General features: G+C 43.7%; 2 protein-coding genes and 1 long non-coding RNA gene across 5 annotated transcripts; 1 reads left to right on the plus strand and 2 right to left on the minus strand.

Annotated features, from left to right (window-relative positions):
* Positions 1-20: 20 nt before the first annotated feature.
* Positions 21-10,596, minus strand: katnal1 (katanin p60 subunit A-like 1). Of its 3 annotated transcripts, none has more exons than XM_048982789.1 (11): positions 10,361-10,551; positions 9,680-9,869; positions 9,275-9,435; positions 8,105-8,261; positions 7,728-7,855; positions 6,834-6,939; positions 5,077-5,235; positions 3,892-4,018; positions 3,110-3,244; positions 2,527-2,653; positions 21-720 (listed from the first exon to the last, which is right to left on the minus strand). In XM_048982789.1, exons 2-11 carry the CDS (start codon positions 9,839-9,841, stop codon positions 522-524), a joined length of 1,461 nt encoding a protein of 486 aa, XP_048838746.1. In that variant the 5' UTR covers positions 9,842-9,869; positions 10,361-10,551; the 3' UTR covers positions 21-521. The 3 variants fall into 3 exon arrangements, 2 of the variants coding, with proteins under 2 accessions (XP_048838746.1, XP_048838747.1); XR_007383344.1 differs by having other exon boundaries at positions 584-720; positions 2,527-2,751; positions 10,361-10,595; XM_048982790.1 differs by lacking the exon at positions 21-720 and having other exon boundaries at positions 2,483-2,751; positions 10,361-10,596.
* Positions 3,959-6,134, plus strand: LOC125712603 (uncharacterized). Its single transcript, XR_007383353.1, has 2 exons — positions 3,959-4,070; positions 4,977-6,134. It is a non-coding gene; the product is annotated as an uncharacterized LOC125712603 (long non-coding RNA).
* A 9,353-nt stretch (positions 10,597-19,949) lies between the features above and the next one.
* Positions 19,950-23,882, minus strand: hmgb1a (high mobility group box 1a). Its single transcript, XM_048982812.1, has 5 exons — positions 23,724-23,882; positions 21,418-21,578; positions 21,120-21,265; positions 20,851-21,025; positions 19,950-20,649 (listed from the first exon to the last, which is right to left on the minus strand). The coding sequence occupies exons 2-5, from the start codon at positions 21,562-21,564 to the stop codon at positions 20,479-20,481; spliced, it is 639 nt and encodes a 212-aa protein (XP_048838769.1). The 5' UTR covers positions 21,565-21,578; positions 23,724-23,882; the 3' UTR covers positions 19,950-20,478.
* Positions 23,883-27,017: the final 3,135 nt, after the last annotated feature.

Consider the following 27,017-nt stretch of genomic DNA (forward strand, 5'->3'; position numbering starts at 1 on the left):
AAGAACAGCGAAAATGGAAAAATGTTTCTTCTGTTATTTTATTATTTTACAAAACAGGTCTCTTACAGTCCATGACATTTAAAACTAAACACAAAAATACAGTGTATTCAGGGAGCCAGATAAAGTCAGACAATCAGCAGAAACAGCTCCGGAGACACGTCAACGTTTCCTAGACATTCGACAAATGCACAGCGGCTATTCTCAGTCGCCACATTCTCATCCATTCAAGCACTCGTCAGAATGGATGAAAACACAGGTTAAATTAAAAATGGATGAAGCCAAATGGGTCTGGACGTCCTACCCTGCAGGAATCCCAGCCACGGGGGCCTGACGGATGCATCACAAAAGGCCGAGGCCACGACGTCAGCCGCGAGTCTCCACCCGAGAAACCTCAGGGCCAGCGATGATTTCCGGAAGGTTAATAGTGTTAGTACTTGACGTCGACACCCTCCCCAATCCACGGTTCAGCCATCCCAGGCAGGAGGAGATGATACGCGTGGCGCTCCCACCGTCCCCCGCAGCTACACCGACCCAAACTCAGCCATCCAGGACTCGTACTTCTCCAGGTCAGCGGCAGAGACAGACTTTGAGATCTTCCTGAGGGTCAGCTCAAAGTCCTCCATGGTGACTGGCATCTGCAGCTCGTCCTTGGACAAGGCTCGGATCTCCTCAGGCGTCAGGCCTTGGATGCGCCGCCGCATGGCCATCATGGAAGCGTCCCTGGGCCGTCCAGTGGGTGGGCGATAAATCATTTTGGTTACCAGTATAACAATCGGCACATCAACTGCAAATAAACAAAAACACGTACACTGGTGCTGCCCACCTGTCAGTGGGTTTGCTCCAGATTCGTCCTGCCAGCGTGTCTGGCACGACGTGCGGCCTGCACTGCCAAAGCGCTTAAATGCTCAAACTCAGCTTTACTGGCAGAACAACCTGTTAGCCTCGCTGACGCAGATTGATATCAATAGCAAATATAAATACACACAGCGCATAAAATGAATTACGATGATCATTAATGAGATTAAGCACAAAGGGAGTGTGTCACAGCAGTTGGCAGTACTGACATGACACTTGGCGTACGCATGGGAATTGTGGGTAACTCCGCCTCCAGCCTGTGACACACTCCCACTGTAGCCTCCTGTGACCTCCTCCTCTCCCAGCTGTTTGTAGGCTACATAAGAGAATGGAGTTGGGAGGAGTTGGAGGAGGGGGTTTGTGGGGTACAGACAGGCACCCATGTTTCTGAAAATAGCCGCATCACAGGCAACAGGAACTGACCTAATATGCCGCATTAATATTTAAATCTTAGTAACTACAGAACGGGGGATTAAAAAATGTCAGTGAATGCTAACTGCAGGGGGAAATCGCTTTAGCGCTAACTAATCTCGCTTCAGAGGATCTAAAAATCAGTCACGTCACATGAGTCAATGCAGAAACACAAATTAGATACGTGTCCAGTGAAAAATCACTGCATTTTATATAACTCTGCATATACACAAATATTATTATCATCTGACTAATGGAGCAGAGGGTTGATGATCTTCAATGGATTGACTTTGCTCCCCCGTCCCCCTCTTTGCCCCCCCCCCCCCCCCCCCATCCCTCTTTTAGTTTGTTCCCTGTCCAGTGAACATGAAGTGCCTTTAATTCATCTGAATGCTCACTGAGGAAGACTTTCCTTTGCAGGCATTTGAAAAGTCACGTCACACGCACAGACATTCTCTTACGGGACTCTCACGCGCCGCCCGATTTTCACATGAAAATATTGTTATTCTAAAAAAATTTATAGAATATGACAATAAAGTAGAAGTGACACAACCAAAACACACAAGATTTTAAATGAATGAACTGTATGCATATGTAATAACAAAGGCGAAAATAAACATAAAACACTTTTGCTACCAACTGACAGCTCTATGTCTCCCATCTACCGAAAACAGGGAAACATCCTTATCTGCTCGTCCATCTTCCATAACAGCTCGTCTAGTGCGTGGTTGTGATGGGCCACTGGCAAACACGGAATCATGTGTCACTGCAAAAGTTTACAGCCTTCGTATTTAAACTCGGGATACACATTTATATGACACTTTGCGGCTACATATTTGTATGAAACAATAGTGTTAAGCCCATTTTAAAATATGTCGTTTTTAAACAATATTATTTGACATTCACGTGTGAATAGTTGATTTGACTGATTTCACAGTAATGATGTAGAGAAACCGTCTATTTCTGTTACGGTAAAACAGCCAGGCTCTCTCTCTCCCCCATGTCTAGTCATCTTTCAGTTGTATTTCTTCTTGGCCTAGTCAGGGATCCCCTTTCCATCTGCCCCAGAGAGACGGCTGTGAAACGTGGCTAAATATTGTTTAAATATTACTAGAAATGTCAGAAAAGTTCACTCTATTGCCAGCTCTGCTAACATTTAATGTCCTTAAATGCAGCAGGATATCATTATATGGACGGAATATAGACTGAACACTGACTGAATAGGCTGAACACACGTTGCAAAGCAGACTGATCTCAGACCTGCACACGCTGGTGATGTCTGCTCCGGAGTAGCCCTGGATCTTCTCGGCAATGAGGGCCAGATCTACGTCAGGAGCCAGGTCCACCTCACGCAGGTTGATCTTCAGCAGTTCAGCCCGACCTTTGGCTGGAAGGAGAACAGAAACCAAATGTACAACCTTCTGCCGTCTCCAACCTTGAGGATGACTTGTTGGCTGAATCCATGTAGGGTGGAGTCTTCAGAAGCTACAGACAATTCAGCCCAGTCCACACCACAGAAAAGGAGAGGCAGGCCGCCCAAATCCGCACAACAACCGGCCAAGAAAAATGTGTAAGAATTATGCTAAATCACACTCTGTGTGTGTGTGTGTGTTATCTATATATTCCATTGTGGGGACCAACTCAAGTTTATAAACATCTGTGACTGCAATCAAAAACTAAAAATATCAAAAGTCTTGTATTTTGTTTGGTTATTTATGGTTAAGGTTAGGGCTGGGGAGGTTAAGGTTGTCATAGTTGGGATTAGGGTTGTGCCCATAGACATGAATGGATGGTCCCCACAAAGGTTTGAATACAAATGTGTGTGTGTGTGTACAGGTCTCACCTGTGGGCAGCGGAATGTATATCCTCTTCTCCAGCCTGCGTCTCAGTGCCTCGTCGATGTCCCAGGGGAAGTTGGTGGCAGCCAGCACCATCACCATCTTGGAGGGGTCTTCATTCTCCAGCGCCCCTCCGACACCTGCGGCACGCAGAGACATGCCCGTGTATCGAGCAGGTGCCCGCGCTGCTCCGCTCAGCACCCTAAGCAGGACCACTTTCTGTCGTTTGGTGCAAAGGTTCCCTTTTTCACCCGAGGCGGACAGCGACCGGGTCACAGATCGTCGGGAAAGCGCTGCCAAAACAAATGCCGGGCGCTCCCAACTCGAGCCGGTGGGCCAGAAGGCAGAGGGTCACTCGGAACGAGCCTCGTGGGTCAGATGGCGTACATCGCCGCGGGATTGTTAGGACAGCGAGTGGGCGTATGGGGGGGGGGGGGAGAAGGGATGTGTGGGGGGGGGGGGGGGGCGTGTGTGCTGCCAGCATGCATGTGAGGAGACGGAGGTGATATGAATCACATACAGACATACTAAGCGAACTGTCCCGGTTATACAGAAAGGCTGCAAGGAGACTCAGAGGACCAACTGTTATCATCTAACTTCAAGAAGAAGTACTTCTCTCTCTCCCCATCCTTTTCTCCCTCTTATCCCTGCTTCCCTGCTCTCTGATCCTCCATTTAGTCCTCTCATTATCTCCCCTGTACTCCAGCCCTCCCAGCTTATAAGGAAGGGAAATCCCTTCAGGAGGGGGTCGTGACCCCATATACCACCAGCCTGGGATTGACCTCACCATCCATCTGTATGAGCAGCTCTGACTTCACACGCCTGCTGGCCTCGTGCTCGTCAGACGTGCCCCTGCGGCTGCAGATGGAGTCGATCTCATCTATGAAGATGGTCGTCGGGGCGTAGAACCTGGCCTGGGAACATTTTGGATTCAAAATGTAATTGAAAGCGGAATGAAAACAACAGGTAAACAAACAAGTCAAATAAGTCAAATATCAATAGCTGGGGAATGTTCCAAAAAGCAGGGTCTCTCAGTTAGCTAATTCATTTAAGCTAGAAGCTAAAACGGTCCAATAGGATTGTTCCTTACCTAAACCCTTACTGGATGATCATGACCTCTAACTTAAGTTAACCCAGCTAATTGAGAAATCATGTTTCATAGAACATCCTCAGGCCTTTCTATACATGTGCAAATTACAAACAGTCAAGGAAAATGCTTAATCTTATCTGGGTAGTAAGTGTATATTTGCTAAGAAACAAAATTTAATACTAAAATATATGCAACGTAACAGCAATACAAAAAAAAAATTTTTTATTACAAGAATTTCTTCTGTTTTCAACCAAAATGTGACTGATATCTTGCTGGACGGCTAGAAGAACAGCACTTCGGTTCCCAAGCCTCCCCACAGGGGCACGTATTTATTTATTTTCACCACCAGCTCAATTAATTAATAAAGTTAGCTAAATAACTTGATGGGGTTTTGATTAGCCGAATCCGGTATGCTGGCGGCCAAGTCAACAAAGACGTGGAGACGCTGGACCGTTACTGCAAATGCTGGGGAGACTTCAGAGGAGGTTTGAAGCTAAGCTGACACACGCTGCCACGTTTGCACCAACATGAAGATCGTCTGCATATCATTTTCATTGACTACCTAAAGTTTTTGAACAGTACTATAACTCTCCGATCCCCAGATAGTACATATTCTCTTACGGAGCTCCACCACTTAGGCCTTGTTGTCCTTTATGCTGTTATCTGAGTGATTTAAAGCCATTGATTTTTTTCATTCTGTCATTGTAACCTTTTTTAAGGCCTCTGCTCATAGATGTTTTACTTCTGTTAATTTGAACAACTGACCTGTGGTTTTCTTTCAGCCACATGATGCAATATAATTCCTGCATTCAGCAGAACACCAAACATGCACTTTAGTACAGTGAACCACCACCCCCCCCCTCCCCCCCCCCCAGACCTCACCATTTCAAACAGCAAGCGCACCAGCTTCTCAGACTCCCCGCGGTACTTGGAGGTGAGCGTGGAGGATGAGACATTGAAGAAGGTGGTCCCACACTCGGTGGCCACGGCCTTGGCCAGCATGGTCTTCCCCGTGCCTGGAGGCCCCACCATCAGGACCCCCTGACCGGCGATCAGAAGGAGAGACACTGGCTTCAGAAGGACATCTGACCTTCCTCTTTTTCCACTTAGACACCTTCAATCAGCACCACTTAAAATTCTGTAATGCACAATGAGGAAATGAAGAACAGCCATGTGGTCACACTTCCAGCCCCTTAACCACTGTCCTGTTTCTACATCCCCGCAGTCTCATCCACCCTCTATACTACACAAGGTCGCATAGGTCCAGAGCCTATTCCAGTGGCAGCGGACAGCCCAGGATGGCCCCACCCCATCACAGAGAACTTAAAGCAGGGGGGGGCAATCTTATCCGCAAAGGGCTGGTATGAGTGCAGGTTTTGGGGATAACCTTTAGGTCAGCTGATCGAACCCAGGTGTGAGGAATCTTCAGCCAATCAGCGAAAACCCAAACACACACAGTGGCCCTTTCTGGATAAGGATGGCCACCCCTGACATACACCATTCTCACCCGGCAATTTAGCATGTTGTTTGGAGAGTCTGAAGGACACCTCACGATGACACTGGGAGACCATGCAAATGCGGAGAACTCGGGCAGAGGCTCGAACCACCCCTGTGCCACATCTGAAACCCCGAACGCTGAATCTGCAAAGTCACGTCACTCCAAACTCGAGCCAGGAGCCCAGGCTGTTTTGCTAAGGGGCTCTGGGAAGAGGAGCCCGGGAGATTTCTAGGCGCAAAGGCCACTGAAAAGGCAATCAGAGCATGGCGGAGGATTTAAAGTATGTTTATTTATATCTGTAACAGACAAGACGGAGAGGCTCTTCAGACGGAAATGTCCGTGGGGAATTGTCAAAGCGAAGCACTGAAGCAAGTTAAGCAAGCTAATAAATAAATGACTAGCTAAATAAATAACTAAATAAATAAACAGGCCAAACAACAGATCCTTCAGCTTCTTGCAGGATGATTTTCTTGTTTGCTGCACTGGCACCATCTACTGGTTTGTAATGGTACTGTAACATCAATACGTGTGCTTTTTATTTATTTATCGATTGACGAGATCTAACGCTGTTTTGAACAGGCTTGAGACACAATTAGTTACTAACTATTAGCAGATCAGTAACTGTAGGTTTTCACGTGGGAGGATTATCCCGGGCTTAGCTGTGATATTTAAGACCGGAAACGAATAAAAGAGAATTCAATCCAGGCAGAGTCCAAGATCCTTAGCAAAGCCACCTAACGCCTAAACAGAACATACAGATTCTGTGATACCTGGCAACTAACACAAATTTTTTGTAGTACCTTCCAAGGGCCCTTGAAACCTACACACACACACACACACACACACACACAGGTTTGTAAATATATCTTTGTGGGGACTCTATTCATATATAACAGGAAAACTGTAATCCCAACATGACGACCTTAACCCCCCCCCCACCCCGCCCTAAGCTTAACCATAAGTAATCAAACAAAATATGAGACTTTTGACATTTTTAGTTATTTGATTGCATTCATAGATTTTTGTGGGAACCTGAAAAATGGTCCCCACAATGTCAAAATAACAGGTTTTAATACATTCTGGGGAACATCTGGTCCCAACAATGTAATATAAACACACACACACATGCAGCCTGTGGTACCTTCCAAGGACGCCGAATGCCCTTGAAGAAGTCTGGCATCCACATGGGCAGCACCACCGCTTCTCTCAGCAGCTTCTTGGCATCTTCTAGATCAGCGATGTCATCCCTGCCCAATCCACAGAGGCATGTCATTCATGCAGCAACTCAGCCTCCCCAGACGGCACCATCATCTTCATCACTGTCATCATCAAAGGGACCAGCATCCATGTTCCCATTTCCGCCTGACTCCTAAACAGAACTATGCTGAAGCCGTACACCTTCCTATAAAATAACCCACCAGGTGCTTCCCTGTTCTAAGTTTGGTTCTTTATCATATTACAGCCCCTGAATTCGCCCCATGAATTGTTCTGGCCGGTTGAAGTGTGTAGAGCTCATTACCAGACTGGCTGAAGTAGAGGCAATGGTGGCCTGGTGGTTAAGGAAGCACACTTGTAATTGAAAGATTGCTGGTTCGAATCCCTAACCAGCAAGGTATCGCCCCCAAGCACTGCTGCCCAGGTGCGGAATTAGCTGCTCCCTGCTATCTCACGATGTCACGTATGGGTTAAATTCAGAGGACACATTTTGTTATGATGCACTGTGCGCTGTGGTGTGTCAACAATGATCACTGATCAGCAAATTATTTTTTTTTAATTCCGAATTCTAATGACACTGAATGAACCACTTTGGCTTTCATCTCATTACTGAGGTCGGTTTAAGAAGCAGCTAAAAGCTACAGGACCGATGAACACACCTTTTGTGTTCACGATTTAGTTGCAGTCATGGCTTCCTTGCAGCCTGTTTGGTCAGTAGTGGCCATACAACAGGGTGTCACTACTGACCGACTCCGTGCAGAGGAAACGACCCACAGGTAACCCTAAGAGACCCATATGAGTCCCACAGGTCTAAGCTCACCAATGGATGTTGGGATTCCTGGACACGATGTCCCGCTCGAGGGCCTCAACCAGGTCGCTATCGTAGCCCGTGCCATCAAACTTCTTCATCTCACCTTCGGCGGCCCCCTCCTGGCAATTCTTTTTACCCTAGACATCCCCCAGCGGCAGAGAGGCCATGGCCAACACAAGGCAATTATGGTGAAATCAACCAGAAACAGTTTTGTGTCCTTTTGAATACCAGCCTTTGCTGTGTGAAATAAACACGCTAAACCCCATAGTGTCCGACTGTGCTGCAAGGAAACAGCCTGGTGACACTCAGACACTCACGCATGTGGACCTGGCTATAACAATGGCTCCTCTTTCAAGATGGACCTAAGATGGACTGAAACCACTGACCTCTCTGGCTTTGGCACCCTTGCCATCCCTGGGCCCAGGCTTGTCGGGTTTAGGGTTTGGCTGCGCCCGGCCCACAGCACCGCGGTGTTGAAGCCCAGGGGATTCCTTCCGCTGAGGCTTCACCGTGGTGTTGGGCCGTTTCACCTGGCCAGCCGCCCTGTAGGGGGCGTTACAGAAAGAATCACACCATCTCATGAACCACAGACGATGGCGGGGGGGCGATAATACAGTGTTTCCCAATCCGGTCCTCGGGGACTCACAGACCCCTCCCAGCTCCCGGACAGACAGTCCCCTATACGTCCCCCTGTACGTCACCATAGTTCTAGGCCAGCAGTTGTAGATGAGCAGTTTCAGGATGGAAGTGCAGAGGCAGGAACAAACCAGGGTCAATGATACCGGAATACACAGTGTTTGTCTTAATATGATGCTAATGAAGTTATTTTAATCCCATAGCACCACTTACTTAAACAATATCCAAAAAATAGGACATTACCAAAATAAAATGCTTATTACTCTTGAACCACATTTATAAACATGGTCTGGTTTAAATTTAAAGTTTTTTTCAAATTTACCGACCTACATTACATTTGTTTTGAAGCTTGTTGCGACTGGTGATGCGATTACTCTGGTTTGGTCCAGCCTCTGAACTTTTGGCGTGAAAGTGCTAATCTATAACCGCTTGCCTAGAACTCCGGTGATGTATGGTGGTGAGGCTCTGCAAATGTATGTGTCTCGGTCCTTGGGGACACGCAGACAGTCCACGTTTTCGCTCCCTCCCAGCTCCTGGTAGCGTTTCCCAATCCGGTCCTGGGGGACTCACAAACCAAGTCCACGTTTTTGCTTGGAGCTGGGAGGGACCAAAAATGTGAACTGTCTGAAAGATAGCTGGGAAGGAGCACAAACCTGGACTGTCTGTCAGCCCCCAAGGACCGGACTGAGAAACATGGTCATGGAACGTCAGGTGGCTACTAGGTTACAATTTAATATTGAAAACCCAGTGCTTAAGAGGTCTAAAAATACATAAGCAGGCACTATCCTCGTGTCATGTGCCATGGTATCTGTTTAACATATGGGTTACATTGCTGTTCATGTCATTTTAGTCTATTTTAATGTCATTAATTATAGATTATAGCCAGTAACTGTTTGCATCTGTGTTTGTCATTGGCTGACCTGTGCTCAGCGGGGACAGGAGGAGGCCAGACTGCAGGATCCCGTGGGGCCTCCTCTGGCTGCGGCGTGGGGAAGTCAATAGGCTTGTCCACCTTGAAGCTTTCTAAGGTGTTTACGATGCTCTTCACCTGCTCATACTCTTCCAGCAGCTCCTGCCTCACCTGGTATCATCACCAAGAAACTACACTGAGTCCACGGCTTCAAAGTTTCTTCTTTTGTCCCTTTGGCAAATATGTATTTTTTATGGTTGTTGAGCACAAATTCACTAGTGATCTTACATTAAACGTATCCATTATTCAACCATGCCAGTTTCATTATTTTTATTAGGGCAATATTAATCTAGAAAGAGTAATGAACCATTAAACAGCCACGTAGAGCTCACTTATTCAGAATGAGCAAACAGACCTGTTGCCATTTCATCTTAAGGGCAGGGTCCCTGAGAGTGTGGCAGTGCTTGTAAATCTGCTGCATCACACCCTGGTAGTACACCATAGAAGAGTCATAGTTTCCAAGTAGGGCATACTCCCGCCCCTTCTTGGCATTATCGCAGATCTCTGTTAAATTCATGATGTTATGATGCTGAGTCGGACTAGGGCTGAAGCGAGGAAAGAGGAAAATGATGTAAGAATGAACCTATAGGGTACAATAAAGCTCAGTTTATACACTAACAGTAAGAAAATGATTCTCAAGCTATGTCGAATATATCCTGCATATTATTTTCATAGTATAACGCTTACTCACAACGACTCTTAATCGTGTGTCCGCACAATAAAAATAATTTACATTTTCTATCCATAAATAATATCGTTCCACCCTAGTCATCTATTGGGACACTGGGAGTTGTAGTTTAACACTCACATTTTCATGTTCGTTACAATTAAAGGCTGAATATATAAAACTACACTACCCATCAACCCCTTCACCGTTTACGCCCCAGATTTAGGCCATAGACAGCAAAAAGGGATTGCTTAACAACACAGTATAAGGCTCCGTTTCATGCAACTAAAAAGTATAGACACATTTATGAGAGCATATTACGCGACTTATCTACTCAGACAAAGAAACATGCACATTTTGTGCTTCTACCTTAATCAGAAGCAGTTATTTCGTGTCTTCGGTGCAGTGGTCCGTTACACAGCAATGTTACCATGGCCGCAGAAAGACGCTGCGGTGTAGAATTACGACACGAAAGGGGCGGGGTGGAGATTTCCCCTTCGACTGGCGTTTGTCAAGATCACAGTATGAAAACTGAGACGAGCGTGAAAACATTTCATTCGTTAGTCGGGCAATTCATCCAACAGTCCACATATAAGGCGTCACTACTGATTATATTAATAATCGAATAATCTATGGAATAGTTTCAAGATTTATGAAGAAATCGTTTATATATAATATAATATAATATAATATAATATAATATAATATAATATAATATAATATAATATAATATAATATAATATAATAAATTGGCGCGACGCAGGAACCAACCCCGGCCCACATAACAATATTGACTTCGACCTCTCCTTTGGCTTTATTTTCAAATGACTCCCTATTTGGAAGTTCAGTAATAAAGTGATTGAAAATGTAACAGTAAAATGCACATGACATTTATTTATGCGCCATTCCGTGGTAGAGCACGCGCTAAAAGATCACCTGCAGTTCTTTAATTTTGCAAGATATGCAAGACTTGCTTATTCGACCTAGTGATTGGTGTTCCGACTGAGGGAGACAAAATTTCAGTCGAATGATTTTTTTGGTTGCTTTTGATGACTGTATATCTAATCCATTCTTGATTTCCTGCTGTTATATTCTGGTTGTACAGTGTAATTTGACATGAAATGCTCAAAATCAGCAAGAGATTTTCCAAATGGCACGAAACTTTATAATCTCGTATGGAATATCATACAACGACTTTTTCATTTAAGTTTTCTTAAAATCCGATTATGTTCAGTATGATTTTTCACTAGTCACACTTTCATTTGGTGGTCTCTGCTTCCACCTAGTGGTTTAACATAGCACGCTCAAAAATTCAAAATTCAAAGTAAATTATATATTTTAAAAATGTTAAAGATGTAAACGGTACAAAAGAGTGAGTTGAGAAAGTAAACATATATTGAGATAGTAAGACATTCAAAGAAAAAAGTATAAATGGAGAAACTACTTCAAAATGATATAAAGTGCAGGATTCAAATCAGACGCATGAAATAGCTCTGGACTTTTCAGCGTAAGTTCAACTGAACTACTTCTGTGCCAGGCTGAGGGTAGAGGAGAAGTGGTTCTCTGTCTGGACAGTAATACGACACTTGGTTAGGAAGTCCATCATCCTAACCCCAGGCCAAGGAGTTTGGGATGGTCAGCTTGTTGGGAATGACTGCATTGATCACAGAACTGCACTCGAAGAATATGCAGCATTGGTTTCCCAGAAGGCAAACTGATCTTCATCCAAGGTGGAAGGAACAATGCTCTTGATGTGAGCCATAACCTGCCTCTATAAGAATGTTGTGTGAGTGTGATGGAATAAAATATCTGGATTTAAAATGGGAAAAACCAATCAACATCTCACAAAATAAATGAAACATAACATATACGATGTAGGTCATACAGACAGGTCAGCAATACACTGCCTGACTTCCCTCCAGCATTCAGACGTACAGGTGATGGGTGACCTGCTCCAGAAAGGAGTTTCAGCTGCTTGGGGGCTTAAGCTGGTGTGGTTTGGGGTCCCGACCAAGTTAGGATGCTTGGACCCCAGTATGTCGGCTCTGAAAATCTAGTTTAAGTTTATATTTTAGTGCCGTGTCCACAAATGTATACTATATGGACAACAGTATTGGGACACGCCTCTTAATCATCGAATTCGGGTGTTTTATTCAGACCCATTGGCACAGGTTTATAAAAACAAGCATGGGTTGTTCTGAAGAGCTCAGTGGATTCAAGCGTGGTACAGTCTCAGGATGCCACCAAATTAATTATATTTTTTCCTTGCTAGATATTCCACATTCACTGCTAAGTGGTGTTGCCGCAACATGGAAGCGATTAGGAACAACAGAATTTCAGCCACAAAGAGGCAGACCATGCAAAGCAGCAGAGCATGTTTGCCGAGTGTAGAGATGCATGGTGTGTAAAAGTTGCCAGCACTCTGCTGACTCAATAACTGCAGAGTTTCAAACTCCCTCTGGCTTTAACTGCAGTACAAAGACTGTATGCTGGGAGCTTCACGGAATGGGCTTCCATGGCCGAGCAGCTGCATGCACTAAGCGCAACGCCAAGCGTCGGATGGAGTAGTGTGCAGCATGCAGCCCCCGGACCCTGGAGCAGTGGAGACGTGTTCTGTGGAGAGTCTGGCAGTCTGATGGATGGTTGGGGGTGAGTGCATATTTTTAGTTTGCATTTTCTGTAGTTTTGTGGTAATTAAGGAGGTAAGAGTTTCATTTGTTTTTGCTTGATTTTAGTTTTTTTCAGCTTTTTTTTGTGCCTTACTCCCAAAGTAATTAGCTTGCTTCCTTTTTTTGTCAATACAGTTCATTTGTAATTATTGAAATACACTGACTAACATGGCATTTGGGGCAATTAAATGTTTCTGAATTAAATGCTTGTGGCTCTAGACTCCTGAGACCAGGATTGTAAGAAGTGGCTACAGGGGTTAGATTATGAAACTAAAACCCTGGTTGATATAGTGTTTGAGGTTTCATGCCTATATATGTGCAGCCTGGCGGCCAGCCCCCACTGATCACATTTTCTATCAGTAAGAGCAGAGTGTGAATGTTGAATTAGCAGACCATTAGCACAGCTGTACATAAAATATTGCAATGCACATAATAACTTGGAAGACGTATCAGAGTTTAAAAGAGAACAACATTTTAATGTGCATCTCGCTGGTGACCAAGATAGCAAGTCTTCGTGCTGTATTGAGAGCCATGTCACCCAGAGTAATGTCGGCGTACCAGCAGTTAGGACAGACCACATCCTGGAGTAACTTTGGAGGTAAGAGGAAGCTGTCTGGAAAGGATGTCCATGCACTAACCCGGATTGTATCCAAGAAGCATAAAACCACAGCTGCCCAACTCACTGCAGAATTAAATGCGCACCTGGACTCTTGTTTCCACCAGAACTGTTAGTCGGGAGATCCGCAGGGTCAACATTCGAGGTCGGGCAGCTATAGTCAAATCTTAATTCACTTGTGCCAATGCCAAACCTCGGTTTCAATGATCCCATGCCTTGTGCCTTAAGCTGCTGACAGCATCAGTTGGTCACATCTTACTTCGGCAGTCGTCTGGAAGACCCACAAGTACTTCTACTTCCTCTGACATCTGAGGAGAGTCGAAATAGCAGCCGGAGTGGTAACCAGTTCTTACAGATGCACTGTAGATTCTGAGTAGATTCTGCACTGTAGATTCTGAGTAGATTCTGCACTGTAGATTCTGATTCTATACCCACCAGATGCTTGAAAGCATGGCAGCTGCTTGGCACAGGAGCCCATAGCACAGTGACACTGCTCATTACCAGCAGGCACCTCACAGCTGCCCAAGACACACACATAAGGCACAGCCGTAGAAAGGCAGACCCCCTCATAGGGGGGCTCCAGACACCCGACACAGCCAGCCTCTGCCACACCTCCCTTCTGGCAGATAGTTTTGGATTCTTCTGTTATTTGCAATGGATTGTCAGCTGCTGTATTTGAATTTTATGTACATAAGACAATAAAAAAATACTGAACCTAGGCTAGGTCATGTTCCAAGCCCCCATGATGCTGTACTTGATATGCTTCTGGAAAACTTCAGGTTTTTTATTCAAAATGTCATATTAAGACTTGCATTGTGACCTGCGGTTAAAATGTAGAAACACAATACATGCAGGTTACTAATGTTCCATTTGTTTTAATAAATACTCATGTTACTGTCATTTCATTACAACTGTCAATGTTATTGCCAGTCCATTCATGTTAGGTGGCTACAGATAATAGCTATAAATGAACAATTTCACTGGCAGTGAAACAAAAGAATGCAAACTCACTGGCCACTTTATTAGGTACAGCTATTCAACTGCTTGTAGAAGCAAATACCTAATCAGCCAATTAGACGTCGGCAGCAGTAAGCATGACGTCATGCAGATACAGCTCAGTTAACATTCACATCAGACACCAGAATGGGGAAGAAAGGCGGTTTAAATGACTTTGAAGGTGGCGTGGTTGTTGGTGCCGGAGGGACTGGCCTGAGCATTTCAGAAACTGCTGATATACTGAGATGTTCACACACGACCATCTCTATGGTTCACGGAGAACAGGCTGAAATGAGCAGCAGTTCTCTGGGCGAAAAGGCCTCGCTGTTGGCAGAGGTCAGAGAAGAAATAAGCACTCGTTACAATCAGGGAATGCAGAAGAGCATCTCTGGAAGCGCAGCCCATCGAGCCTCGAAGCAGATGGGCTGCAGCAGAGGAAAACCGTACCAGGTGTCGCTCCTGTCAGCTATGAACTGGAAACAGGCTACAGTGGGCATGAGCTCACCGAAATCTGCCAATGGAAGATTGGAAAAATGTTGCCTGGTCTGATGAGTCTCAATTCCTGCTGTGGCAATCAGATGGCAGGGTCGGAATTTGGCGTAAACAACATGAAAGCATGGATCCATCCTACCTTTTATCAGCAATTCAGGCTGCTGCCGGTGGTGTGGTGTGGTGTGGGACATATTTTCTTGGCACACTTACCACACTTAGTACCAACTGAGCATTTTTTAAATGTCACATCCTACCTGAGTATTGTTGCTGACCGTGTCTGTCGCTTTATGACCACAGTGTACCCAGCTTCTAATGGCTACTTCCAGCAGGATAACCTTCCACGTCACAAAGCTCATATTGTCTCAGACTGGTTTCCTGAACATGACAATGAGTTTACTGAACTCAAATGGCCTCCTCAGTCACTAGATCTAAATCCAACAGAGAACTTATGGAATATTGTGGAATTTACATCATCAAGGTGCAGCCAACAAATCTGCAGCAACTGCGTGATGCTGTCAACTCAACATGGATCAAAATCTCTGAGGAATTTTGAATCTCTGCCATTAAGAATTAAGGCAGTTCTTAGAGGAAAAATGGGGTCCAACCCGGTACTAGCAAGGTGGACCTAATAATGTGGTCAACAGATTCTCCATTGAAGCCCATATCTTTTTATAATATATAATATTTTTGTCAACAGCTACATTTAGAAATTCTTTTCATAGCAGCTTATATGTGTGTTTCATGGTTTATCTTTTTTTTCTCATTAATTCACTGGATGCTACTATATGCTCTTGGCAAAGACCAAACATTCTACTCTCATGTCACGTCAGGCAAACAGGAGAGGGACACTCTATTTGTAAAAGAAAACGTTAAATTTGATTATTGCAGGCGCACTGAAACATTATCTCTCAAAGTATTTTAATGCAGACGACTTAAGAACCTCTTTTCATTAGCACAGGAATTCTTGCCAGTGTCATCTATTGTTAATGATCTTTTTATAGTGAGGAGGGAAAACGTGTATTAATACATTCAGTAATGACTAATATACTCAGTGTTCCACTTGATACAAAATCCAGCTTAATATTTCTGTGTGGTAAATAATAACTAAGTGTACTGAACTGGTTAGTTGAGTTTAGGAAGAGGCAACGATTGACTCTGGGGACCTGAAAACTTGTCTACTGAGAGAAATTTGGATCTAAATTGGCATCTAAACATATTTTCAAATGTTCAGTGACACCTTTAACTGGGAAATTTCACATTCAATTTAATTAGACCCAAATGAATTACAGATGCGATCTTTATTATAGCAGGTCTGCCAAGTTTGGTCAGCTGGCTGGAGTGAGATTTTCAGTTTGAGTCCGCACACGCATGCACACGCATTTACATGCATGTAACAGTTTCGTTACCTTGTAAATAGTCTGCATGTTAATACAAGTCTGTAGGTTTACAATGGAATAATATATATTTGCTGTAAGATTTTTTTTTGTGTGAGATTTCCGTGATTATGAGCAAATTATACAAAATGCTGGTGCATATAATAGATTTTATGTATTTTAATACCACAGGACTTAATGAAGAGAAAGCCAAACCAGTCTGTGGTACCACAGAGCCTTCATCCTAGAGTCACTGTGCAGACTCATGTATCTGGGCATTACAACTCCACAAAAAGAGATGAAGCTGTCTGAGAAATGTTGGGCGAAAGTTCTATCGACTGAGCTACTGGCAAAATGAATAAATAAGTTAGCAAACTAACAGAATGAGTCAGGGGCGTTTCTAGCTATTTACAAAAATCATGGGCTAAGTCAGGTTTACCGGGGGCTTGACTTTTCTTTGAGCATCGTGGTAAAATACTTGGGGCAAGGCTTAAAATACTCAGGGCTATAGTCCCGAGTGACCAGCCCTAACGACGCCCATGGAATGAGTCACTCTGCGTGGGGACACCGTAAAGTGGGGGTTGTTAGGACGATTCCATGGGGCCCCGAGAGACTGCAGCCCGAAAAAATCTGGAACATAATTTGAATGATCTGCGCTGGGGGCCCAATATAATATGCTGTCATGGGGTCCAACATCTTTCACAGCAGCCCTGACCCTGCATACTAATCCTGAAATCTCTCAGTTTAAAAAGTATAAGTCAGCAGAAACAGAACTTAGCATTTTAGCGGATACTAAGCAGATGCATACAAGTCTCACCATTTACCACAGACATAATGTCCTGTCGAAGGTTTAAATCACCACCGAATATTGGATTAAAAATCCACAGATCAAAAGACGATGATTAACAATGTCCCACATTTATTCACAAGTGTATTACTGTCGATTGCCTAACTTTAACAAGCCGCCAATCAGACAAAAACATCAAATTAACATGAAATGATGTTTTGCGATTATATTTTGTAAATGTATGACCTTGAGACAACATTTGTTTCACCTCACCGTTATGTGTAGTAGTTAATGTATCTGCTGCGGCGAAAATCTGCCCGTCTGTGTCCCTTCCTGAACCATTTAATGCTTGACCACAAGCCGCCAGCTCCTCCTTCTGAATGCGGCGTGCAGGGTCCCCTACCGGCTGTTTAGCCCCATGTCGCGGGGGTGGGGGCACCAGCCGTCCAGCCCCGTTTATCTCGCAGCTGCTGCGCACCATCTGGATCTCCGCTCCTCAAACGTGATCTACGCAGCCCCGTCTCCCACGGTCCAGTCTACAGCTCCGACTGCACTGAAATCTGTCACTTTCACTTTCATAAAGAGACAGCAATATAACTTTTAAATGGCTTTTAAAATCACACGTTATCAAAGTCCTAGTAACAATGTCTGTATAACATTGCAAATAGACGTGGTTTTCATGAGGACCGATACAGCAGCCCGAAGACGGCAAGTGGAGGATCGTGGCGCTTCGCTTTGCTTCGGACGTGTGGTACCTTCACACTTTATTCGTAGCGCTGACTTTATAGCGCGTGCCTTTTAACACGGAAACACACACAAAAAACTATTTTCACTTTGCAGCAAGCGTCGTGCATAGTACATACACTAAAAATATCTTTTGGATGAAAAACTCATTTTGGGAAATTAGGAACAGCAAAGGGTCTTAGCCTACACTTTGTTAAAATAGATATATGTTAAACTGAATAGAGCTGCACAATGTTGCATCGGGTACCACTAATGTACCAAAATATTGTGAAGCTTTATATGAGCAACATTAGACGTCATGGTAAAAGCAATACATTCTGTTTTTATTTGTACATTTATAGTTATAATACAAAAAAGTTCGTGGGGAATAGCGTACACTGTTTATTTTTTTCCCCTTCAATTTAATCGGAGATATGCAGTTTCACGCCAACAAATGTGGGAGGAATGACCACTGGGTGGCGTTTTGTGTGCCGATTATTGTGTAATTTGTGAAAATGAACAGCAGGTGGCTCCGATTAGGAACGATTCGAAGGTATGTAAGGACTCGGGGGGTTGGTGGTTCGGGGCCTTTTTTCTACGAATTTCTTAATGCTCTTGCAGCCTGCGTGAACAAGAACTGACAGGGGAAAGTCATGGACCCGGACCGCCACGTGTTGGTTTCCATGTTGTCTTAATACACCGCGTTTCAATTTGAAAATGATATTGTTTCTCACTTGGTCATTAATTAGTAAGCTTACGCATGTGTACTGTACCATCGCTTACGTTCTGGAAATGTAAACAATTCTCGTGCGTATATTTGCCATTTCTGTTACTCTTAGTCAGTAACTCATACATTCAGCGCACCTCAGCTGACTTTTAACTTTTTATAATTGCAGAACAAAAAACGAATTATGCTGTTATATATAATTATGCTAGATACTGTGTTATTGCAGCTCAATGTGGCGTTGTAACTGTATTTAAACCCAGCACAATGTGCGTTTTAATATACCACTGACACGATGCACGTGTTCAATACAGGCACAAAGCAAAACCACTCTGACAGTTCAGACGCTTGTAATTCACCAGCAATATATATATATATATATATATGTATATAAAACTAAACATGATTTCCCAGCTCCTGTGGCACATGCGGTGCTGTGAAGGCTCATCGGTGGACCAGTTATCCATCCATCTTCTAACTGCTTATTCTGGACTGCATTGTACGGGGGTCTGCAGTCCATGCCAGGCAGTGTAGGGCAAAAAGCATTGGTACTGCTTCGACAGAGTCCCACACACACGCACACACACAATATGACTTTAAGAGATACCAATTAGCTTAACTACATGTATTTGGACTTCAGGTAAAACCCACACAATACAGGGAGGATATGCAAACTACACACACACACACACACACACACAGAGAATTGAATTAGGACTAAACCCCACAACCCTAGGAGGATGAAGCAGGAGGGCTACCCCCAGTGCCTCTTCCCGGACCCGTTAGGAAAGTTGCTATTTTCTCCCAAGTAACTGTGGGGTGTTTGACTTCCAGTCAGTTGGATGTTTGCAAAATTACATTCATGACATAAGTATAAGTAAATTACAATAGCATGTGTAATTTGGGGGGAGGGGGTATTTCACACCACTGTTTTCTTCTAGAACACAATACCACTTAAATTACAGACATGGGTCATCATTTTTGATGTGGAAACTGGCAATGACAGAGGAGCCGCCGATTGACCCCAACTTGGCAGACAACATGAGCAGCCAGAAAAGACCAAGCTGGCCTTGGGTGTGCCCGAGACGCAAATGGGTTAGGGTTTACACTTCTGCACTGGCAGAGAAAAAGCCAACTAATAAGGTAACAAATGTGCCCGTGACTCACAACCCTCTCTTACAGAGTGCTGCTTGTCCAGCAGACTGAAAGGCCTGGCTACAGTGGAAGAGAGAAAGGGGGGGGGGGGGGTGGGGTGTGCTCACACTGCCGTGTATCTGCATGTCCCTATTCATTTGCAGGCCAACACTAAATGCCAGCCCTGTGCAGCCATCACTGACAGCTTAGCGTGATCTGAATTACAGCATCTGCAGTTCACAGGCCATGCAAACCACCCAGGAGCAGTGCAGACTGACAGTGCATCTGGTCACATGACAGCAGTCACTTTGCATTGCATCACCCCAGCAATATTGTATTAAATGTACGACTAGTCATATAGAGCATAATAAAAATACCAGATGTAGCCACATATGGCTGGTTTACGATGTTCAGTATATGGAACTGGAGGCCAGAACAAAAACCTTTTTATATAAAAAGGGTTTATTTACTTCAGAAGCATTTCAGAATGTCAACAAAAACAGCCGCATTTTTTTTTTTTTTAATTATTCTTGCAATTACAGAGTGGTATTCAAAGTACAGTAAAAGAACCTTATGATACGGCAAATTTTAAGATAATACATAAAAAAATAAAACACACAAATACATCAGGAAAAAGAATGACTACCTCACGGGGAAGGAAAAAATGTGCTGGGCACCACTATGACAGCCCACTGTCTCCACACCATTCTACAGGCCCTTAAGCTGTACTCAGCAGGGATTGGGGCTCAACTACCACTGGAAAATAAAAAAGGGAAGGAAAAGGATGGATGACACTTTGTAGTGTTAACTATACAAAAGAAGAGTAGAGAGAAAGAGGGAAAAAAACCAACTGTACAGCTTAAAAACATCATATACACAGCCTTATTTTTTCCATTTTTGTTTTTAAAGTGAAGTGTGTACAGGGGGTTAAATGCTTTATAAACAGGAAATCTAAGCTCCGGACGTAACAAATTTATTCGTCATCGTCGTCCTCATCATCGTCCTCTTCCTCCTCTTCGTCGTCGTCATCATCGTCGTCGTCATCATCGTCATCGTCCTTCTTCTTCTTGGCCTTCTCCAGTTTGGCAGGGGCCTTCTTGGGTCCGCTGTCGGGTTTTCCCTTGGCACGGTAAGCCGCGATGTCCTTTGGGGGGAAAAGGGAAGAGCACACATAGAACTTCTGACGGTCACCAGTTAATGCCCCACAAGAGATGGCACCACCCAGGAAGGTACAACCACATTAATAAAATCTGGTTTCATATAGAACAGCTTGTTCTTTAAGATAAGTTTCAAAGGGTTGCATTTAAACCAATCAAGAAGTCTTACACTCCCGGCATAAACTCACTTTCTCATATTTCTCCTTCAGCTTGGCAGCCTTCTTCTCATATGGCTGCTTGTCCTCTGCAGAGGTGCTGTTCCACATCTCTCCCAGCTTCTTGGCCACATCACCAATGGACATGCCAGGGGCCTCTGCTTTCACTTTTGGGCGGAATTCGGAGCAGAAAATGAAGAAAGCGGACCTGGAAAACATTGATAAAACTCAGTCAATCAACTCAAACAACAAACTCTAAAACGTATGGAAGTTTAGCCAAAAGGAGCCAAACAAGTGCTTACGGGGGTCGTTTTGGGGCGTTGGGGTCCTTAAACCTCTTCTTCTTCTCACCCTTGGGTGGAATATAGTTCTTCATCTCCCTCTCATAACGTGCCTTATCAAGTTTGGCCAGGTCTTCAAACTTGCCCTTTTCTTTGGCAGACATGGTCTGGAGAATAACAGGTTAAATGAAGCGAATTGCAATGGCTATAGTATAGCTCTAACTTGTTGTTATGACCTTATGTCAAGTATTCCCTTATTAATATTCTTTACTGAAGAACACCTGTAAAACTAATTTAGATAATAGTTTGATTCCCCTACCTTCCACCTCTCAGAACACTTCTTGGAGAACTCAGAAAAGTTGACAGAAGCTTCAGGGTGCTTCTTCTTATGTTCCTCCCGGCAAGTTTGCACAAAGTAGGCATAAGAGGACATCTTGCCTCTTGGCTTCGTTGGATCTTTACCCATCTTGCTCGGAGTAACTACAAAGCGAAGGCGGAAAATATAACAAGATTACTCTGGGCGGAAAAAAACTCGCATTTCCTGCAGGGCGCATCCAGGAGCGCGCGACCCCGCGAGCGCACGAGCCAGGACAGCAGCACCACGCGGGCGCCCGAGTCACCAGGGAGTGCAATGAAATAAAGGCTCCGCTGCAGCCCAGCCTTTATCGCGCCCGCTTCCTTGTAGCCCTCCTGCCTCCGGGACAGGACGGGAAAAAAACCGCTTTAAAGCGCAGCTCCCTGACTAAACATGTCCGGTTCTTAAGTTGCTGGTAAACAATGAGTAAATGTCCCCGTCTTCATGTGGGGCGGGGGGTGTTGTCCGAAACTGGTCCGTCATGGAGGACAAGTCCGACAATATTTAACGCAAAAAATAAATATAACGTTTTGACTCCTTTAATGTTAATTTTTGACACCAAAATGATAACACCAACATCCAGTTTTAGTGTTATATGTTACAAGATGTTGCTTATAAAGCGACGCTCTTAATACTTGCGAAAATCCTACGAAAAATCACAACACTTAAAATCTGAAAGTACTTCGCTCTTGTTCAAAGTTAGTCAAGTTCATATCTTTTAGTATCATCGTCGACTTTATTTTAACCTAGAAATGAAAAACTGGAAAAACGTAAAAAAAAAAAAATTAAAATGTCTTTAATATTATAAATTGTGTAATCGGTCAACTTTATTTAAATAATTGCTTTTAAAATAATGCGGCGAAAAACATTTAAAATTATAATAAAATTTAAAAGCGAGAAAAAGGCTAAAAAACACGCAAAATGTAATTCTATTGATAATACGGGCATTCCTGAAAACACGTATGTCATAAGGTTAATTTTTCCATTTCCAACGTATTCCCCACTAAATACCAGGTCTTTCGCCGTATATTCAGAACTAGCAATGGCGCATAGACTCTTGTTGAGGAAAAGGAGGTCAACAACGACGGCAATATTTCTTCTTCCATTTTGTGAGAAAGCCTTCTTCATGAAAGAAAGTCCCCTTCAAATGTCTCCACCCGCCTTCCTGTTCGATTTTTTAACTCGACAAATATGTTTGTGCGGTCCGTCTTCCTGGCTGATTTTTCCCTTCGGTGATTCCTATGCACTCGCCCCGGTGTATAGCAATACACTGGGTCTGTACTATGTCTATGTGAGGGTTGCATTGAGTTAGTTGCCTATGAGCTCGGAATGGCCGCTTGTCTTCATCTACTAACACGGAGAATATGGCTCCTTCTCTTTGTGTCAGCAACGCACAGCCATTTCACTACGTGCAATAGAGGGCAGACCGACCGGGGACCCCCACCTCTCTTTCGACTGGGATTTGGAGCCTTAAACGCCGTCGGAAAAATACCGAAAACGCAGCATTTGAAAGAGGAAAGATGGAACTACTATTTTCCAGCGCCGAATATTACACTCTTAAGTCGATTTTAGGAGAAAACGCGGTTTTAAAAAGTTGCACCTAACTGCGCTCGCGTAGCAGGCAGCCTGACTGGCTCAGCCTTGTTTCCTATGCGAGTACAGTCAGCCATTACAGTAAAGCATAGGATCCTTTGCTAATTTTTTAACCGCGATCTATTTTCCCCCCGATTAAAATAATTATACAGGCAAATCATTTTTTTGCAGATCGGCTCTGATCATATTTTTTTCCCTTCATTTATTTTTTTAGATAGACATTTCTGGAGGTCCCAAGTCTTTCACATGACAGGCTTGTCGGTCTAGCAATGCACTGCAATGGCTATGTTATGCCACGGACCTTGTTTGTACGCAATTCAGGTGTCCGCTTAACGTTTGGATTTTTAAATCGCATAACTGGACGTGTGTTTTTCAGGAAGTCATTTTGAATGCCAACTAACAATTAAACAAATTATTTGCATTATGGAAAAACATCGGTCGCCGTGTAAAATGTAATAGCGGAATTTTTCTTTTTTATATTTTGACAATGAGTGGCTAATGCTCGGTAGCGATTAAATACTATTGCCTATTTCTGACGTTTCGAAATAAACGAAAAAATATAACTCCCAAAAATACGACAACAGAAACGCGTTTTCTATATCCCTTTTCTAAAGAAAAGCATTCGCCTTTTTGATTTTACTTACCTACACTTTCAAATGTCTGTGCATGATACTTACCGAAGGCTGTCGCTGTATCTCAATGTACTGCAATGGCTGTATGTGGCAGCGATAGCGATACGCAGCCTCCTCACTCAGTCCTCAGCTCTGTAACATTACTCTCGCAGGGGCTCGACTACCATTGGCTACCGCCAACTCACCGCCTCAGCTGATTCGTCCCTGGCTTTCCATTGTCCTAATCAGGGCTATGACGTGATTGGCTCTCCCAGAATAAACGTCAGCAAAGTTTTAAATGGCGCGTTTATACAAATAATGTTCCAGACTTGAGCTTCAGGCAGGCTGCTGCTAGATACTGTACTGTATTTGCTATAGTACTAAGTTCTGTGTCTTCCACGTAGGGTATTGAATGAATGAGATTGTATGGAGCGCTATAGAGCACAGGGAAATAGTATGTGGATGCTCTTTCCGCAGCCGTGTGGGATAGCTTACACCCTCAAACTGCTCAGTGGCATATTCTCCATGGTCAGTGTTATATTTATTTGCAAATAATTGCATTTTCGTTTCAGTGAAAATTAATATGTCGCGTTCGATTCTTTGATCGACATTTGTGCGCGTGCTTGTCCGTTGGTTATCCCACGTTCCGAAGAAGAACTGGGACGATGAAAACGTTGAATGTAGATCAAAGCAAGTCACCCACACTTTTGGTTATTTCTGAATGACTTGCTTATCAAAGTTGCAGGGGCTGCTTGTCTGGCAGGTGGGTAAGTGTAAGCTCGCTTTCGGTGGCACTGAACTATTGACATTCTCTGCGCCGTACCGGTTAAGCTAACGGGCAGAAATATACAGTTCACTAGACATCACGTAGAAATATTTGTATATGTAATAAGCATCTGACTTTGCCTGATTTTGATAATGCACTACGACAATTGATTACCTGGTAATTCAGACCATCACTACTACCAATGATGATCTCGTGTTTTTGAGAGAATTAAAATGACTATATGTTTATTTTTTAATTAGTGTACTCCTATTTCCATTTATCAATCGTTTATCCATATTATGCTATGCCTATTGCCACCCAACCGACCGTAATTAATGTCGCAAAATCATGTTAAGAAATCGATGTTGTCCGAAGTCCCTCTGGGCCCAAAAACAATGATTAACTCACAATCGCCACAGCATCCTGAAAATGGTATTGACTTCTGAGATGAGCTGTGTTTAAAAGCGCGATGATAAGCGCGCTACGGACAGTAATGAAAGTACCCTCTTCGATTTAAGCCGGCAAGCGGCATATCTTTTGTTTTTAATCTTCGAGGACGTAGAACAAAAAAGTTTGCGTGTGTGAAGTGGATACAGCGGCTTTAAGAACCGCTATCTTGCCCAACGCGCGCCGGCTCACGAGGAGGGCAGGTTTTCCCGGGAAATCGGCGCGGGTTTTACTGAAGGAGGCTGGCAGACGCACTGCGCGCGCTCCGCTCTTTTTTGCGTACGAAACACTGCATAGAAAGCAGCCGCCTGCCTCTGCAAAATATCGGTAATGCAAGTGGTGTATTCAAGCCAAGAAACCTATGCACAATGAGGGACTAATTCAGGTAGTTTTAAGAAGTTTCTCATAAATGCTGACCGAGCTATCTTAATCTTAGTGGGTGGCCTAAATGATCACTCTGAATGGTAGTAGATAAAAAAGCTGTTGACAATTTATAATTTTGAGACCACCAAAATTAGTTCAAAGCGTCGGTGCTAACAAAGGCTTATTTTTACACTTTTATATTATCATAACATGAAAACTATTACCTTATAAGAAAGAGATCTGCATGTCATAAAAAGGAATAACTATTTACTATATTTGATGTATAATTAAGTGTAATTCTGTTAAAATAATTATGATAGAAATCGTTACGTAGAGTAAATGAAAAATATTACTCCTTTATAAGCATTCATGATGAGGCTTTATAATTATATATCTTATCAAGATCCACGTCACTAAATTATGGCTTAGGCCTATATAAAGCAGAAATAACTATAGAAAACATTCTTTTGGATATTTCAGTGTAATTATAGACACTGTATCTGAGAAAATGTTTGGATATTCTAAGAACAAATCGTATAGGCTTAATAAAAGCATATAGGCCAGATTACTATTGTGGGAGGGATGTGGATCTTGGATATTCCACCTGCAGTGTATGGTCATGTATATGGTACATTGTGGGGACCAAATATCCCCCCTTCCAGTTGAAGTGGATGAACATGCTGAATTTATCATGATCTAGGAAAATAATAAAAGGTGTCAAGGGAAAATTTTGACTCATAAATTCTTTGTAAAATGAATGAAACATCAACAACAATTTGTATAGTTTAAAAAATGCATTTCAAAAAATATATTCTTTTGTAGAGACTGCTGTAATAAAGTTTATTTCCTCAACTGGCATTTTGTGTTACTGACTTTGGATCTCGGTATGAAGGGACCTTCTCTGCGGACCTGGACTTGAGCTTGGGGGAGGCTTTTGTATGCTGTAACGGTCCACAGAGTTATGTCCACTCAAGCTTGTGCTGCTGGGCAGGCCTCCCTTGGCAAGCAGGTACATGGGGGAGGCCAGACCAGGAGGTTGTGTTTAGCAGTGAACGCATGGTGGCCGGTCCACCTGCTTAACCCATCCAGGCTCACCCAGAAAAGGCTACATGTAGCCATCTTGTTGGCTCATCACCTGCTAGATGAAAGGTGGGGGTCAGGTCGCAGTGCCATTTTGGTATGAGTGGGAAGGACCCAGACCGATTATACCCTGCCGTTAGACACTGGCTTTGGGACCATAGAACGTTATCTGGAAGGAGACTGAAATAGTGTAGGAAGGTATGGGCTAGACATAGTAGGTCTTGCATAATGCACAATTGTGGGGTCTGGAACCAGACCTCTTGATTATTGATGGAGTGTCCTACCCTGGAGATCCCGATGGTGAAAGATTTCAAGTCGATGTGGGGATACCAATTGGTTCTAGCATTTGGACATTTTCCTGGCAGACAAGAGGGTTGCCTCTATATCACTGCAAGGTGCAGAGATGAAAACTGATTGTTGTTTGCATTTTTGCACTGCACAGCTGTTGTGTACCCAGCCTTCTTAGAGAAAATGGGAAAAGTACCCCTTAAGGACTCCGTACTCCTGCCGGAAGGCTTCAGTGCTTATTCTGTGCAGGCAATTGTTTCAACAAAAGGATTTTCATAAATATGCATGGTACCAGAGCATCTTAGGCCAAAGGACAGTGATTGTTGGATCATTCGACTTGAGGTTGTGTGTTTTGGACACTTGGGTGAAGAGAGGGGCAGAGCTATCAACCAGTCATCATATAGCCATGAGATGGA

This window comes from Brienomyrus brachyistius, chromosome 18 (assembly GCF_023856365.1).
Source record: "Brienomyrus brachyistius isolate T26 chromosome 18, BBRACH_0.4, whole genome shotgun sequence".
NCBI lineage: Eukaryota > Metazoa > Chordata > Actinopteri > Osteoglossiformes > Mormyridae > Brienomyrus > Brienomyrus brachyistius.

Coding starts and splice junctions, on each gene's coding strand:
- katnal1 (XM_048982789.1), bottom strand. CDS start 9,841: ATGAATTTAACAGAGATCTGCGATAATGCCAAGAAGGGGCGGGAGTAT. Junction 4,019..5,076: donor TGCGCTTGCTGTTTGAAATG/GTGAGGTCTGGG, acceptor AAATGTTCCCAG/GCCAGGTTCTACGCCCCGAC. Junction 3,245..3,891: donor GCTGCTCATACAGATGGATG/GTGAGGTCAATC, acceptor TGCGTGCCGCAG/GTGTCGGAGGGGCGCTGGAG.
- hmgb1a (XM_048982812.1), bottom strand. CDS start 21,564: ATGGGTAAAGATCCAACGAAGCCAAGAGGCAAGATGTCCTCTTATGCC. Junction 21,026..21,119: donor AACGCCCCAAAACGACCCCC/GTAAGCACTTGT, acceptor AATGTTTTCCAG/GTCCGCTTTCTTCATTTTCT. Junction 20,650..20,850: donor TGAAGGAGAAATATGAGAAA/GTGAGTTTATGC, acceptor TTCCCCCCAAAG/GACATCGCGGCTTACCGTGC.